This window comes from Hypomesus transpacificus, chromosome 16 (genome assembly GCF_021917145.1).
Source record: "Hypomesus transpacificus isolate Combined female chromosome 16, fHypTra1, whole genome shotgun sequence".
NCBI lineage: Eukaryota > Metazoa > Chordata > Actinopteri > Osmeriformes > Osmeridae > Hypomesus > Hypomesus transpacificus.
Window position 1 is genome coordinate 3,243,903 of NC_061075.1, and position 14,739 is coordinate 3,258,641.

Here is a 14,739-nt window from a genome sequence, read left to right on the forward strand (position 1 = left end):
CCTACCTGGTTCATCGGATTTCAGTGGAATGTGGAGGTGCAGTTCCTCCTTGCCTCTCTCCCTCCCTCTGCCCTTCTCCTCCCTCCCTCCCTCCCGCCTCCCCTCCGCCTCCCCTCCAGCCTCCCTCCCTCCCCTCCCCTCCGCCTCCCCTCCGCCTCCCTGCCCTCCCACCTGGTTGATCTCGTCCTGGGTGGCCTTCAGGGACTTGATGATGGTCTCCAGCTGGATCTTGCCGGCCGTCAGGCTCTGCTCCAGCTGCTGCTCCTCGTGCTGCAGGCGGCCCAGGTCGGCCCGCGCCCGGCTCAGCTCCTCCTCCTGGCTCTGCAGGTCCGACTCCTGGGACTGGATCTGGTTCTGGAGGGAGGAGATCTGGAGGGCGTGTGGGGAGTGTGGGAGGGGATTGATGGCGATGAGAAGTCAGGTTTGTTAGGGCAAATATACTTTTCCGCCCTCTATTTGTCCCTCTCCTCCCTCTCCTCTCCCTCCCTCCCCCCACCCCCCCTCCCCCTCCCCACCCCCCTCCCCACCCCCCCTCCCCCTCCCGTCTCCTCCTCCCACCCCCTCCCTCCCTCTCTCCCTCCCTCCCTCCCTCCCCTGCCCCCCCCTCCCTCCCTCCCTCCCTCACCATCTGGGACTCCTCCTGACACTTGGTCCTGACTTCGTTCAGCATGTCCTCCAGCTTAGCCTTCTGCTGGTCCATCTCATCCAGCCTGTCCTGGGCGTCCTGCTTCTGGGCCTCCAGCTCGGCCAGGCTGGCCGTCTCCCTGTCCAGGTCGCTCTGCATCTCCTGCGGGGATGCACACACACACACACAGGTCACGCGCACACACGACACACGGTGGCAACTTAGCGCCCCGCCTAGGGGGATGGGCGATCGGCGGTAACGAAAAAAATCGCCCGGGCGTCGCCGCCGTTCTCTCACCTGCACCTCTGAAGACTTGTGTCGGATGGCCTCCTCCGTCTCTCGGATGTCCTGTTCCAGGGTGTACTTCTCCCTGCGACACACACACACAGTCGGTCAACCGTCGGGCCACAGCCCACCGAAGAGATTCTGCCCCCGAGCCCCTCCCAGCCCCGCGTCCAGACAAACGGACGGGAGGACAGACAGACAGAGAGAGAGGGGGGCGTGACAGAGGAGAGGGCGAGGCAGAGAGAGACGGGGACAGCAGAGAGAGAGAGCGCGAGAGAGAGCGTTACCTGAGAGCATTCCAGTGTGTAAAAGCAAGGGTGCTGAGGCCGCATGGAGAGTAACGGGTGAGAACACAAGATTGATCAAATACACCCAGTAAAGGATGGAGGGGGAGGGGAGGGGGGGGGGCTGGATGTGGGGGAGGAGGGGTCGGGATGGAGGGAGCGGGTTAAAGGAGGAGTACTGGAGGGAGGGAGGTTAAAGGTGGAGAGCTGGAGGGAGGGAGGTGCCGTTTGCTCCTGTTGCGTGTGCATGCTATCCTTAAGGCAGGGGTCTACAGCTGAGGTTGCTCCAGGGAAGAGGCCATATGGCAGGCTGGTTCTCTCTGGGTCAAGGCAGGGCTCAGATCAGCTCCATACGGCAGACTGGCAGCGGGGGATAGGCTCTGGCACTTGTCAGACGTCTAGCTAGGCTTCCGTCGGTCTTTTAGGGCAGGAGCGGTTCGTCAATGTGAGAAGGAGGAGGAGGGGGAGGGGGATGAAGGCGATGAATCAAAGAAAGGATAATGGCGCCTGGCTGAATAGGGCTGGGCATGACTTGAGGCGGCAACGAAATCATCGGGGGGGGGGGGGGGGGGGGGGGGGGGGGATGAAAACACGGTGGCATGCGTTAACAGAACGACTCCGACGCACACACGTTCCCTGCCCCACAATGGGAGTTACTCGAGGAAGCTCAAAGTCCAAACCCCCAGACAAACAGAGTTCCCAGGTTCCTGTTGGGAGTCCTCCCCACTGACTGTGTGCTGTGGGAGGTGCGTGCTAAAGCCACGGCCTAACCTCTGCAGCTGGGCGATCTCCTGGCTGATGTCGTCCAGCTCCTTGATGCCTGTGAACTCTCCCGACCCCACGGAACTGGAGCTGTCCTGGAGACCAGCCATGGAGGGGGGAGAGACAGAGAGACAGAGAGAGAGACAGAGAGACAGAGAGAGAGAGAGAGAGAGAGAGAGAGAGAGAGAGAGAGAGAGAGAGAGAGACAGAGAAAGACAGAGAGAGAGACAGAGAGAGACAGAGACAGAGAGAGAGAGAGAGAGAGAGAGAGAGAGAGAGAGAGAGAGAGAGAGACAGAGACAGAGAGAGAATTAGTACAGTTACCAGCCAGCCCAAATGATGGTGAGAGGAAGAGAGGCACAAGGGAGAGAGAGAGGTATGGTGAGAGATTGGGGAGGAAGGGGGAGGAGTGGGGGATTCGCGGGGCACCACAAAGGGGCAGAGAGGTGAGGAAGGTCACCACCACCATCATCATCACCACCACCATGAGGGGGACGACGACGACACACACAGACACGGCACTGGAGGAATCCTCCCACAAATGCTTTACGTCTCTCCGGATGAGGGGAGGGGGAGGGAAAGGGGGGGGTGCGTTCAGCCACTGAAAGCATTTGTGCCTCAGCCAGTTACCTACCCACAGCTTGAACATTAGAGCCTGAGAGAGAGACAGCTATAGGCAGACACATCAGCGGCCGTGAGGACGGGGGGGGGGCAGAGAAGAAGAGAACGTGCGGTGAGCGCCTGGCAGAGGGTTTAGCTACGGGAGTCCCTTCAGAGGACAGGCGGGAGCAAGTCAACACGCCAACAGCGGGGAGGTGGGTGGAGCCCAACCGGGCAACCGATGGGTCCCCGCCGCTCGGAACCGCCCACCTGACCAGGAAGTGACGTGCTGCTGCTGCTGTGATTGGTCGGTGAAGAGGGAAAGGGGAACTCACCCGCCTCATCTCGGACAGAGCGGCGATCTCCGAACCCACGGGCGTGATGTAGCCAGACAAGCTCTGGAGACAAGGCATGATGGGAAACTGAGTCATTACGAACACACAAGTCCAAAAGCAAAATGTTTACAGTACGTCTGGAGCATTACGACGACAACAAAAACGAGCGTCTCTGGCGAGGCAGGGCCAGGGTGGGGACCTGGAGGTGAGGTGGTACCCACGGGGACAGGGGTGCCCCTCTCAGAGGGGGGGATCATGTCTGAAGAGAGGGCCTGGGGGGGGTCGACGCCCTTGCTGACTTTCTGCTGGATGAAGTGCATGGCCAGGGCAAACTGCTCCCGGGTCAGTTTCCCCATCTGCCTGGTGTCTGCCAGGGCCCTGGGGGCAGGGAGAGAACAGCAGGCAGTCAGGTACAGGCAGTCAGGAGAGACACAGGACAACAGGCAGTCAGGTACAGGCAGTCAAGAGAGACACAGGACAACAGGCAGTCAGGTAGAGGGAGTCAGGAGAGACACAGGACAACAGACAGTCAGGTACAGGGAGTCAGGAGACACAGGACAACAGGCAGTCAGGTACAGGGAGTCAGGAAAGACACAGGACAACAGGCAGTCAGGTACAGGGAGTCAGGAGAGACACAGGACAGCAGGCAGTCAGTTACAGGGAGTCAGGAGACACAGGACAACAGGCAGTCAGGTACAGGCAGTCAGGAGAGACACAGGACAACAGGCAGTCAGGTAGAGGGAGTCAGGAGAGACACAGGACAGCAGGCAGTCAGGTACAGGGAGTCAGGAGAGACACAGGACAACAGGCAGACAAGACACAGGCAGTCAAGAGCAACAAACAAATGGCTCAATACAGGCCCTCAGCGAGGGAGACAGGAGAGAAAAGAACCAGTCCCACCCAGGCATTCAGGAGTAGCCACACAGCGATCAATCAGACAGTCAGTCCCACAGAAATAATAGAGAAAGCCTAAAAACACACTCATATCAAATCCATCCACAAGTCCTGACTGGAACAGCCTTCCACACTGGACAGACTGCCACCGCCATTATGGGCGTGGCCCCCCCCGCAGGCCCCAGCCTGTCTGCCTCCCTACCAGATGTGAGCCAGCAGGTTGTGAGGAAGCCCTGAGTGCATGAAGATGTCCTTCACTTCCTGTCCGCTGACAAAGCCGTCCAGGTCGGCGTCCGTCTTCAGGAAGATGTCGTCGTAGCGCCCTCTGTCCGGGACGGGGACCACCCAGTTCACCGCGTACTGGGAGAGAGGGGGGGGGGGGGGGGGGGGCGTACTGGGGTTAGGTCCTTGTCACAAATACGACCACATACAGATGATGACACGTTAATGTACGTGTGCCTATGTGTCCACGTATATATGTGTGTGTGTGTGTGTGTGTGTATACAGTACATGTGTGCATGTATATATGTGTGTATGTGCATGTGTGTATGTGTCCATGTATATATATATGTGTGTGTGTATACAGTGCATGTATATATGTGTGTGTGCGTGTGTACGGTCTATGTGCGCGTGTGTGTGTCCGCCCCCCCACCCCCCCCACCTGCGCCGACTTGAGCGTGTGCTTGGGCGAGAGGCTGCCGGCGCTGTTCAGGGAGCTCATGCTGCCGTGGGAGGGGGTGGAACGCAGGCTGTCCTTGGGCGGAGGCGGGCTGGCGGGCAGGGCGGGCGGCGCCGCAGGGATCGAGCCCAGGGCCTTCTTCCTCTTGGAGGGAGGGATGAGGGAAGAGGGCAGCACCGAGGGAACGGCCTCCTTCTCCAGGGCCCGGTACACCAGGTGCATAGCCTGAGGGGGGGGGAGAGAGGTGTGCTGTTCTTACCCTGTGGAGGGGTTGGGTGTGTGGTTCTTACCCTGTGGAGGGTCGAGATAGCGAGGTGAAGCGACGCCTCGGGTCGCCTGCCGCTTCGCTGCTTCCGTTTCACATGACGTCGCGTCCGCTGAAAGGTCGAAGCCCCGCTCGACTTTTGACGGGCACGACCGCGATTTCGAGATTGAAAGCTTACCACCGCAAACTCATCCCTGTCCAGGTGGCCATCTTTGTCGATATCGCTGAGATCCCAAACCTGTTCAACACGAATCCCATGTCAGATCCTGGACCCCTCCCCCACTCACAGGTCACAAACAGACGAATAACCACGGTGAGCTGGGGGAGACGGGACCCGAGTCGTTCCCACGCGGCCCAAGACGGTGGGCCTTCCCCGACGTCCCCTTACCTTTCCCAGCACGTCTAGAGGCAGCTTGGAGTTGATCAACACGGGCTTGACCTTGTCCCCGGACAGCAGCCCGTTCGCTGGAGCCAGACTCTCAAATATCCCATCAAACGTGCCCTTCTCTTCAGGCTGGAGCCACAGAGCAAAGACAGACAGGCGTACGTCAAAGCCGTACGTCATTTTGGAAAAATGAATAAGAAATGCTACAATCTAGATAGTGGATGAGCAATATGACATTCTCTATGAATGACTTCTAATAAGAACTGTCCGATTAAGGATAAAAATGTATTTGCGTGGAATTTTAACCCTGGTATCTGGTAACCTGGTATGAATGGGATGAATTTGGAGGATCTCTACGTGTATGGCCCATCTTGAGCAGACGGCGCCACAGAGACGGTATATGAACAGACCCCAGAACGGGGCTTCACCAGGACTCACCCTGACGGCCCACAGCGGCTCACTAGGGGGTGCTGTTGAGCTGAGAGAGGGACTGCTGGTGTCCTTCTGCAAAGACAACAGAACAAACCGCTCAGCCCACAGCCTTCCGCATGGACCCGCCAATGAACACGCCGCCTTCCGCGGCGACGGCCAATCGCCAGACCCTCCCGCCTTCTCAGTGGCAAACCACGTGACGATAACACAACTGACAGTTGAAAACGGTTACAGCTTATCGCCACGGCGATAACTCGTGTGTGTGTGTGTGTGTGTGTGAGCCTGGCTGCACTCACAAACTTGGGGGGAGGAATGTTGAGGCTGAGGCTGCCGAGGCTGACTTCCTGGCCGCTCTGAGCGCAGGCCACGAGCCGCAGCGCTACGAAAAAGCCCTGGAGGAGGAGAGAGCAGAGTCAACATAGCCCCCCCCACAGCACCACACACACACGCTGGGGGAGAGGAGGGCTGGGGAAACATACCTGGTGACAGTCACAAACACACGCGCCCCCGCACGCACGTGCCAAGCACCACTCACCCCACACACACACGCACTATGCAAACTAAGACACGCCCGCTCACACACACACACACACCTTAGTTAAATGATCTACCTGTTTGTCCAAGAAGCCTTTACCATCTGGGTCTGCCAGGTCCCAGATCTGGGAGGACAAACAGCAAAGGATTAAACAGGGATTACACACACACACCTCCTAATGAGGATCAAAGCAAGAGTGATAAAAACAACAACATGAAATCCAACTCGCTAGGCCTATTTCGTGTATTCGATCCTATGAGGGCTACAATGACATCTGGCCAAGCGACACGACTTGGAGAGCGAGCGATGATGCGCGTCGATGTATGAAATGAGAAGGAGACCGATTGTTCGGTCATCTTTTTCATTTCCCGTCAGATTCCTCAGGGAGCACTTGGCCAGCGGCACAGCAGATCCCCTTACTCCATCCTCGCTCGCCCCAGACATTCTACACTTCCTGCAGGCCAACTCCTCCTTCTGCCCTCCCCTTCTCTCCTCTGCCAACGGTCAGTCTAAGGTCAGCCTCCAGAGCCTAGATGGTCCATTGTATCGAATACTGCTCTCTACATCTTTTGGTTTGTTTAAGGGGAAAACCTCCCCTGACCCTTTCAAGGGGCAACCAAGCAACCAAGACTGGTATGGAGTTGCCGTTGTTAAGTAATTAACATGCATAAACAACATGCGTACATGAACATGTCATTTTGTGTATTATTGTCGCAGCGTATTAAGGCTTATTATCGGAGGCTTGTTAAAAAGCAGTACAATCCCAAATGACATCTGCTCGTGTCTGGGTTTTGTTTCTTGACGGCGTGGTCCACGGGACCCACCTTTCCCAGCGTGGCATCGGGTAGGCCAGACTTCTTCAGGAACAATGCCGCTTCGGTGGGACCCACTCTTCCTGTGTTTTCAGGGTCCACCTGACCAAACACACACGCTCTTAAGGGTTATGACTACTATACAACAACATGGCGGTTTACATCCAAACTCAATTTTCTTTCTTTTTGAACTGTCGTCAAGTACTTGGGCATGATTGCACCATTTGCACAATTTCATAATGCACACTGAACAGCAATCAAAACAAAAGCAGTCTGCTTTACCTGTCTGTAAAAGCTCTCATATACAGGGCTCCCACTCGACAGCTGCAGGAGAGAGGTGTGTCAGGAGTTACAACAGACTCCGAGCTATCAACAATGGACCACACCTCTTCTGCTTTAATCCATAGCTCTGGCATTAGCCACCATGTCTCTAGTTGACAGGGCACATGTGACAAAGTGATGGGCCTTTCAAGACCAATTGAACTTGGTATTCGCCACTGACATAAGCATATTAAATGCGCCTTGCTTAATTAGATTATACTAACTCACAACAGAATACTTGGCATGAGGATTTTCTGTCCCATGTTATCTATTATGGATTTGAATAGCTTTCCAGTCATGGCTAACTTAAGCTACATGATCTGGCTAACATTCGTCTGTGCATATGGCATGGGTCCTTGGGCAAGATAAGTCTTTGTTTGTTAGCTGCCGAGCTAGCAAACCAAACGTTATGGCAATTATTAAGGCCAACTATATGATAATAACCTCTTGATAAAGTGCCCTGTAAACCTAGCGAGTTACTCGCAAGAGACGCTGGAATTATATTTCTATACGCATGTAGCCAAGGCTAAATGGTGCCAGCTAGCCAGACAACAGCATCATTCATAAGCTTTCGTTGGCCCACATACATTCAGCGTCCAGCTAGGCTAGGCTAAGCCAGTTACAGCTAGCTAGGCTAGCTAGTCAGTGAGCTTTATTGCAGGCTAGCTAAATTGGATAGATATGATATGACTAAATGGGTTATTCTGTCAATCAGTTAGATGGCGTTGATTACTTACACAATAATGAACGGACTATCTATTTTCGATTAAATTGATAATCTTTCTCTGCCTAATCAGGTTTATCTGTAGTGCTATATCTCTGACAACAGCCCGCTAGCTAACTAACGGTATTGCAAGCTGACGTTCCTGATAGATTTAAATAAGGCCTATTCTATCCAGCTGCCAAGCCCCGTTCTACCCTCATTCGTGAACGCTCTTTGCTGTTGTTCATAATTAAATCAAATTACAAATATTTAAGTAACATTATCAAAGAAATGAAATTTGCTCAACATGACCTGGTCTCATCTTGTCATATACCATGATCCATGCAAACGGTACCTGGGTGAGAGATGCGAGGGCTGCCATCTTCCCTGTTGCTGCGGGAACGCACACACACACCCTCGCCAGTCATTCTCGGTCATTCCCTCTCACTAGCGAGTTTACCAACACCCCTCTAGTGGACAAATGACAACATGGGACCTCTGGAAAGTCAAGTCAAATCATAAATCAATCAAGCAGCAGACTGAATTGAAATCACAGTAACTATTCTTCATTCAAGCCATTTGATGGACATCATTCGTTGTATTTCATTTATAAAACAAATGAACGTCCGAAAATTAAGATACTTTCTTGGGTAAGAAGGCATTTGCTGATACTGAGTGCTTATGATTAGTGAAATCATGCACGATTTTTGGAGTTAACTCAAATGGGGTCAGGTGTTACAAATGTTTATACAAAATGTTGTGTCGTGCTTTCGAGGAACAAAATCACAACTCATGAACAGTCTTACAGCTTTGTAAAAGCTATTTATTTTACACAATGCTGAAACAATCGTTGCTGAACCATTCAGCAAACCTTCAAGTGGTGCTCTTAAGGCTAAAAGTCCTCTGCTTCGTTGAAAATTCAACATAAACGAAAAAGTAAAACAAGAAAAATACTAAAGTAAAACACATCACTCCTGTGGCGGTGTACCCACCCAGCCATGCTATATCTCAGCCCGAACATGTTTCAAACTCATGCAACCAACATCTATGCAACTAGCCGACATCACCTCAGAACAACGTCGGTCACAATAAAGAACCTAATTATCACCTGTTGCATCAAGTTCACCCCCACTGCATGTCCTCAAGTAACAGAGAAAGCAAAGAGGCCAATAGGATACTGAAGGCATAATCTCTTCGGGTTTTTTTTTTCTTTCTTTTTTGGCTTCACGCATTTCACTTCAGCATCACCTCTTTATAAATGTGTAGTTCGACCATGTCTAGCACGAAAGATGTCGAACTCGTCTATACCTAAATATGTCCAAATGGGAAATCCTGTATGATTAGATGTAGAGCTGTGCACCCACCAATTACTTCTCATCAAAACAGAGACAAACTAAGGCATGGCAAAGTAATTGCATGGACATACTGCATGATTTCTGATGATGCATAGAGAAAAGGGGGCCATTCAACACAGGGGAAGAGAGACAACTTTTTGCTCAGTGCAAGTACTCTTCCTACGTTTTGTTTTAAATATTGATTATGGCTGTCAATCACCAGACCTTGTTCACTATTACAGTAGGATATGTACTAACATACATATGACGATTTGTGATAGTCAACATTCTTTAACACTCCCAGTTTGACATATTCCTTTCTCAGAACATCACAATCCAATGGAATGGGGAACCATACCAATACCTCAAACTAGTTAACATGAGATTAATTAGATACTACCAGATATTGTCTAACAGTTCTCCAACATTTATCCCTTTTACATTCAAATGTTCTGTGTTTTTCACAACATACTCCATGTATTACATGGATGGAGATGAACAGTAAGAGGTGTCAATAAAACACTCTCCTTTTGTAAACACAAACAACACATTGCAGTTGCACGGCCATTTTGACACTGAATACTGAGTTTTGTCTGCATGTTTAAGGTTATTTCCCTAGGATAGTAAATAGCAAACACAAGTGAACCAAGCACTTCCCATATGAACAGCACGGCTATGGAAAGTGATGCAAATGGTAGGGTCGAAAATCGATAAATATGACCACAGCAGATTGTCACTGTGAGTCAGGATGAAAGCGCATGGCACAAGCAGAATGGGGGTGGGAGTGTAGCAGCACTGAAGAAAAAGAGCCTGGAAGGATGGTGGGGGGGGTGAAGGGTGGGGGGGTGAAGGGTGGGGGGGGTGAAGGGTGGGGGGGGTGGGGGGGTGAAGGGTGGGGGGGGTGAAGGCTGGGGGGGTGAAGGGTGGGGGGGGGTGAAGGGTGGGGGGGTGAAGGGTGGGGGGGTGAAGGGTGGGGGGGTGAAGGGTGGGGGGGTGGGGGGGTGAAGGGTGGGGGGGGTGAAGGGTGGGGGGGGTGAAGGCTGGGGGGGTGAAGGGTGGGGGGGGTGAAGGGTGGGGGGGTGAAGGGTGGGGGGGTGAAGGGTGGGGGGGGTGAAGGGTGGGGGCCGCTTAACTCACAACGAACAAATCACATCATGGCTTCATCGTTCACTCAGGCGGTGTCCCGGAAGACCATTCATGATTTTTTGGGAGACAGATCACCTGGCCGTCATCTGTCCGCCACAAAGACACACTCTGTAGCACGGTGTCACACCCACACACACACACACACGCTCACTGGCCCACTGTTACTCTGCTGGCCCAGAAGGACACATCAGACATCACTCGTCGTCAAATGTTTGTTGAAGCAGGAAGTTAGCGGCTAGATTTTCGTTCTTCTCACACGCGAAGTATGCTTGAATGACCAGTCCTTCGGGGAAGCCCAGGGCTTTTAACTGGAACGACAACACATTTGGCATGTCAACAGTCAGATCTGAAATGTCTTATGTACAGCAGCCATTTTTTTTAAACCGTTTTTTTTATGGAGTGATGTTGGACACAGTTTCTGCAGAGTGTCTACAAAATGGTTCATGTTCTTTTTGGGGAATGTATCAACATTTTGGAATAGGACTAAATACCATGTTGAGTGTCAGGTCAACATCGTAAAATGCCTTTTGAACTCTTTTACTCATTTTCTCCATAACGGTGAATTGAAAAGGAGGAATCATCTCTCCTCCGGGTCCTCCTACCCTCTCGATGGCCTCCTTCTCCTGTGGAGTGACCTGGATGTAGTTGGTCTGCGGCGCACCCTGAGCCCCCGCCCCAGCACCGGCCCCCTCCCCCTCGCCCTCGCCCTCCACGTCCCCTTCCGCCTCGGTGGCGCGGGGGTCGTTCAGCATCTGGACGAAGCGCTCCTGGTGCTGGGTGATCTGCTGTGGACGGACAGACAGACAGAGGGGACACGTGTGTGAGTGTCGCCCAGGGTCCGCACCCGGACTTTCGGCGGCGACCTGCAGGACGGAACATCCTCAAACCGTTTTTTTTTCCTAATGCGGCATCGGCTTTCGCGTCGATTTTATCACACCGTTTGTGCTGCAAGGATATTGAGAAGACCTGTCCCTTAAACACAGGACCTCAGTGATCTACTCAAGTCCATCTTTAGGAGTAGAAGCAAACATGTTTACCTGTATTGTTTTCAATAAGTTATTTTGTATTCTACTGTTGCAGTTATTACTTAACACGTCTTTATTGGCCAGGCTCCTCCACAATAACAACATTATCCCTGCCACATACAGTGCAATAAAAAACAGAATTCACCAGACTATTGGGGAGAGAGGAGCCAGCTTGCATTGTCATGACCATTCCAATCTGATCAAAGTTGTTTGTATTTTATTGTACTTTACTGTCCTATGGCTGAATGTTCTGTACTGTACTGGTTTAGAGTGTATAAACCTATATGGTGGTGCAGTCTGACCTGCAGTAGCTGTGGGTTGTCTCTGCCCAGCTGCTGCAGCAGAGCAGGGAGCAGGGCCGGGTTCTGCTGGATGATCTGTCTCATCTGCTGGAACTGAGGCTGGTTCCTCAGGAACTCCAGGGGGTTGGCGGCTCCAGTCCCCCCTCCTCCTCCTCCTCCTCCTCCGCCCACGGTCAGGGGAGGCTGGGTCGAGGATACGACTCCACCCCCTGCTGATGGAACAGGGATGGGGGGACAGAATTATTGTTAAACTGACACACAACACACAGTGGGAGTTGTCAGCCAAGGCCAATAGAGGGGCGGTTAACATTTCGAAAATCATATTTCACTTTGGCGCCTGCATGAGCAGGAATTTTGCTTGTGTAGTTGGTCTCACCGCTGGTGGCTAGAAGGGGCTGGGGTCTCTCTGCGGCGGGGGCTTGGGGGTTGGAGGGAGCCGTAGGCGGGATGATCTCCTGGGGGGGGAGGTCAGGCTCAGCTGGGATACCCTGGATGAGGTCAAAGGTCCGAGCCGGAGATTACATTTTTACCTTCAGACAGGGGAAGACGACCTTCCCTCATGGCATCCCATAATAACACGGCAGCGCTGAGAGGGACAGAGGTGGATCTTACCATGAGCAGGTACTCCACCGCTCGGTCTGGGTTGTTGTAGCTGGCTCTCAGTGCTGCTATCACCTGCTCCCTCTCATAGCCCATAGACATGATCTCTGACACTAGGTTCTCATACGCCTGACCCGTGACTATAATTAGCACACAGAGAGACACAGTGAGAGAGAGAGTGTGTGTGTGTGTGTGTGAGAGAGAGAGAGAGAGAGAGAGAGAGAGAGAGAGAGAGAGAGAGAGAGAGAGAGAGAGAGAGAGAGAGAGAGAGAGAGAGAGAGAGAGAGAGAGAGAGAGAGAGAGAGAGAAGGTGGGTTTGTTGGTTTGAGAGAGCAAGAGATAAAGGAAAAATGAAACATTTTTAAATATATTTTTTTAAAGTGATATTAATTAATATAGTTATGACTGAAGGGCAACATTGCCCATTACCAAGTATTGATGCTGCTTCTTCTAAGAGGCCCAGGTCATCAACTAGGCTGTGTGAGATAAGAAAACAGATCAAACAAAGCCCTTTTACATGCCCCAATAAAGTAGACTGAATAAATTATACATTTGCACTCAATCTGGTGTTCCTGTTATGGCATTGCACTATAGCGAAGCCTTTGCTACAGTGTTTGATAGTGACTTCTCCCTCACCTTGGTGAGGAAAGGACAGGAGGAGTGGCTGCCGGCCTATCAGGGTGATCCTCCTGAGAAGCCGAGGCTGGGGTGGAAGCTGGGGCCGAGGTTGGGGCCGGGGCCGGGGCTAGAGCTGCGCTAGCTCCCATGGCTGCAGGGGGTACTGGGGTCTGGGCTGAGGCGGGGATCAGAGTCTGTGTCGGGGCAGTGACGGGGGCTGATGTGGGTGTGGGGACTTGGGTTGGGATGCTAGGCGCAGGGGTGGAGGTGGGACGGGCAGCGTCTGAGAGGGGTAGCCCAGGGAGAGTGGATGGAGCTGGGGAAGGAGAGGGGAGGGTAGGAGCGGGGGGTTTGGGCTGCGGGGAAACAAAACACAGGTCCCATATCATCTCCACAGTCTGTTTTCACAATTGCTGCTAACGACATCCTACATATATGCTCTTTAAATAGCACCGATTTCACCGTTAGGTAATCAATGTTACACATGCAACGCAGTGTTAGTGAACGTGCAAAAATGACGCCTTACCTTTGTAACCATGACCACCACAAAGTTTTTGTCATCGATGTTGTAGTCTTTTAGAGGTATCTCGTCATTCAAAATCTTACCTATTGCATCATGACAAGAATTGTTTCAGATATGCATGTCGGTCCATGTAGGGAATGTCTACGTGAATACGTTAAAAAGAAAGACAAGCTTCAAAATGCAAATTTTCTCTTACCTGCATAGATTAGTTTTTGTCCTGCGGCTGGAAACCCATCTTTCCCCTTTTCTGCCTCAATCTTTTGCTTCAAGGCTTTAACCTGGCAAGAATAGAATCATCAATAAACTACAAATCTCATGTTTTCTGAAGTATACTCTCTTCTATTCATATTAACCTTACACCGAGCTCCTGTCAAAAGCATAATTACTGTGACACCTTCAAGACTGTGAAATAGACTTAAGGTAAAGGCGTAGATTATTGAATACACAACAAACACTAATGTTACAATTGGGGTACTGGAACGATTAAAATAATACTTTATATTAAAGTTGTATCGTTCATTGTTATTACTACTAGGCCTAAACTCATTTCAATAATCACCTATACCTACTAAAAGGCATTTTTTAAGGGATTATGATAAACATGCTGGACGTCTTCCATTCCATATTCCTAACCAGTCTAGTAAAGGGGAAAGTGTTTATCTCGTTTGGACACAAGCATTGGGCTCGGGAAATCTTGCAGCGTCATTCATGACAATACAGCTATAAGCTATCTTCAGAGTCCCATTAAAATCACACTGTCGGGTCAATATCAAACAATACAGACCACATAAACAATTCCATTTGGTGAAGCGTCTTCCCATACCCTATTCAATCGCCGAGGCCTTGGCTATTGCCAGCCCCCTTTCACTCGGCCTCCTACATGTTTACTTTCCTCGGTAACTTCCAATACTCACCAGTGATTCGGCGTCTATCTCAATTTTAAATGTTTGCTGTTGGAGAGTCTTCAACGTGATCGTCAACATCTTCGGACCGATTTTAGTAATTGTCAAGCGCTAAGAGGCGTATACACACCAATTTCTGTACTGTTGCCTTTTCCAGTCTGTGTGACTCAGCTATCTCACTGTACCGTTAGCTTGTAGTCAGACGCCATCTACTTGCTGCTTGAGACAAGACATAGTACTGGAGACAAGCGGAGCAGCAACTGTCTACCAAAGATTTTTTGACACATGTCCGTGATGGCTTGACTTATTCATTATCACTGCCAAAACGAGTATTTTTCTTTAAAACTCACTAAAATAATGTCAAATGCATTT

The 14,739-nt window shown here is 51.5% G+C and overlaps 2 protein-coding genes across 3 annotated transcripts in view; both read right to left on the bottom strand.

Annotated features, from left to right (window-relative positions):
* LOC124478854 (epidermal growth factor receptor substrate 15-like 1) overlaps positions 1-8,361 on the bottom strand; it is a 9,026-nt gene extending 665 nt beyond the window's left edge. Inside the window, exons 1-17 of the mRNA XM_047037320.1 lie at positions 8,273-8,361; positions 7,176-7,217; positions 6,906-6,995; positions 6,158-6,205; positions 5,843-5,938; positions 5,553-5,618; positions 5,118-5,243; positions 4,908-4,967; positions 4,447-4,689; positions 3,988-4,145; positions 3,113-3,269; positions 2,892-2,954; positions 1,966-2,051; positions 1,198-1,230; positions 923-995; positions 626-787; positions 172-369 (exon numbers count right to left, since the gene is read on the bottom strand). Of these exons, the coding sequence (XP_046893276.1) occupies positions 172-369; positions 626-787; positions 923-995; positions 1,198-1,230; positions 1,966-2,051; positions 2,892-2,954; positions 3,113-3,269; positions 3,988-4,145; positions 4,447-4,689; positions 4,908-4,967; positions 5,118-5,243; positions 5,553-5,618; positions 5,843-5,938; positions 6,158-6,205; positions 6,906-6,995; positions 7,176-7,217; positions 8,273-8,299 (1,728 nt within the window). The 5' untranslated portion in view covers positions 8,300-8,361. The remainder of the gene's footprint in view (positions 1-171; positions 370-625; positions 788-922; positions 996-1,197; positions 1,231-1,965; positions 2,052-2,891; positions 2,955-3,112; positions 3,270-3,987; positions 4,146-4,446; positions 4,690-4,907; positions 4,968-5,117; positions 5,244-5,552; positions 5,619-5,842; positions 5,939-6,157; positions 6,206-6,905; positions 6,996-7,175; positions 7,218-8,272) is intronic.
* Positions 8,362-10,315: 1,954 nt separating this feature from the next.
* Positions 10,316-14,605, bottom strand: rad23ab (RAD23 homolog A, nucleotide excision repair protein b). Of its 2 annotated transcripts, none has more exons than XM_047036707.1 (10): positions 14,380-14,605; positions 13,662-13,743; positions 13,469-13,548; positions 12,961-13,298; positions 12,754-12,800; positions 12,337-12,464; positions 12,101-12,212; positions 11,725-11,936; positions 11,000-11,182; positions 10,316-10,705 (listed from the first exon to the last, which is right to left on the bottom strand). In XM_047036707.1, exons 1-10 carry the CDS (start codon positions 14,446-14,448, stop codon positions 10,592-10,594), a joined length of 1,365 nt encoding a protein of 454 aa, XP_046892663.1. In that variant the 5' UTR covers positions 14,449-14,605; the 3' UTR covers positions 10,316-10,591. The 2 variants fall into 2 exon arrangements, with proteins under 2 accessions (XP_046892663.1, XP_046892664.1); XM_047036708.1 differs by having other exon boundaries at positions 11,725-11,933; positions 14,380-14,598.
* Positions 14,606-14,739: the final 134 nt, after the last annotated feature.

Bases quoted from the DNA above. Each gene is read 5' to 3' on its own strand.
- rad23ab (XM_047036707.1), bottom strand. From the start codon at position 14,448: ATGTTGACGATCACGTTGAAGACTCTCCAACAGCAAACATTTAAAATT. The intron at 12,465-12,753 runs GTAATGGGCAAT...TGCTAATTATAG, and splicing joins AGAAGCAGCATCAATACTTG to TCACGGGTCAGGCGTATGAG. The intron at 11,937-12,100 runs GTGAGACCAACT...CTGTTCCATCAG, and splicing joins GCCCCTTCTAGCCACCAGCG to CAGGGGGTGGAGTCGTATCC.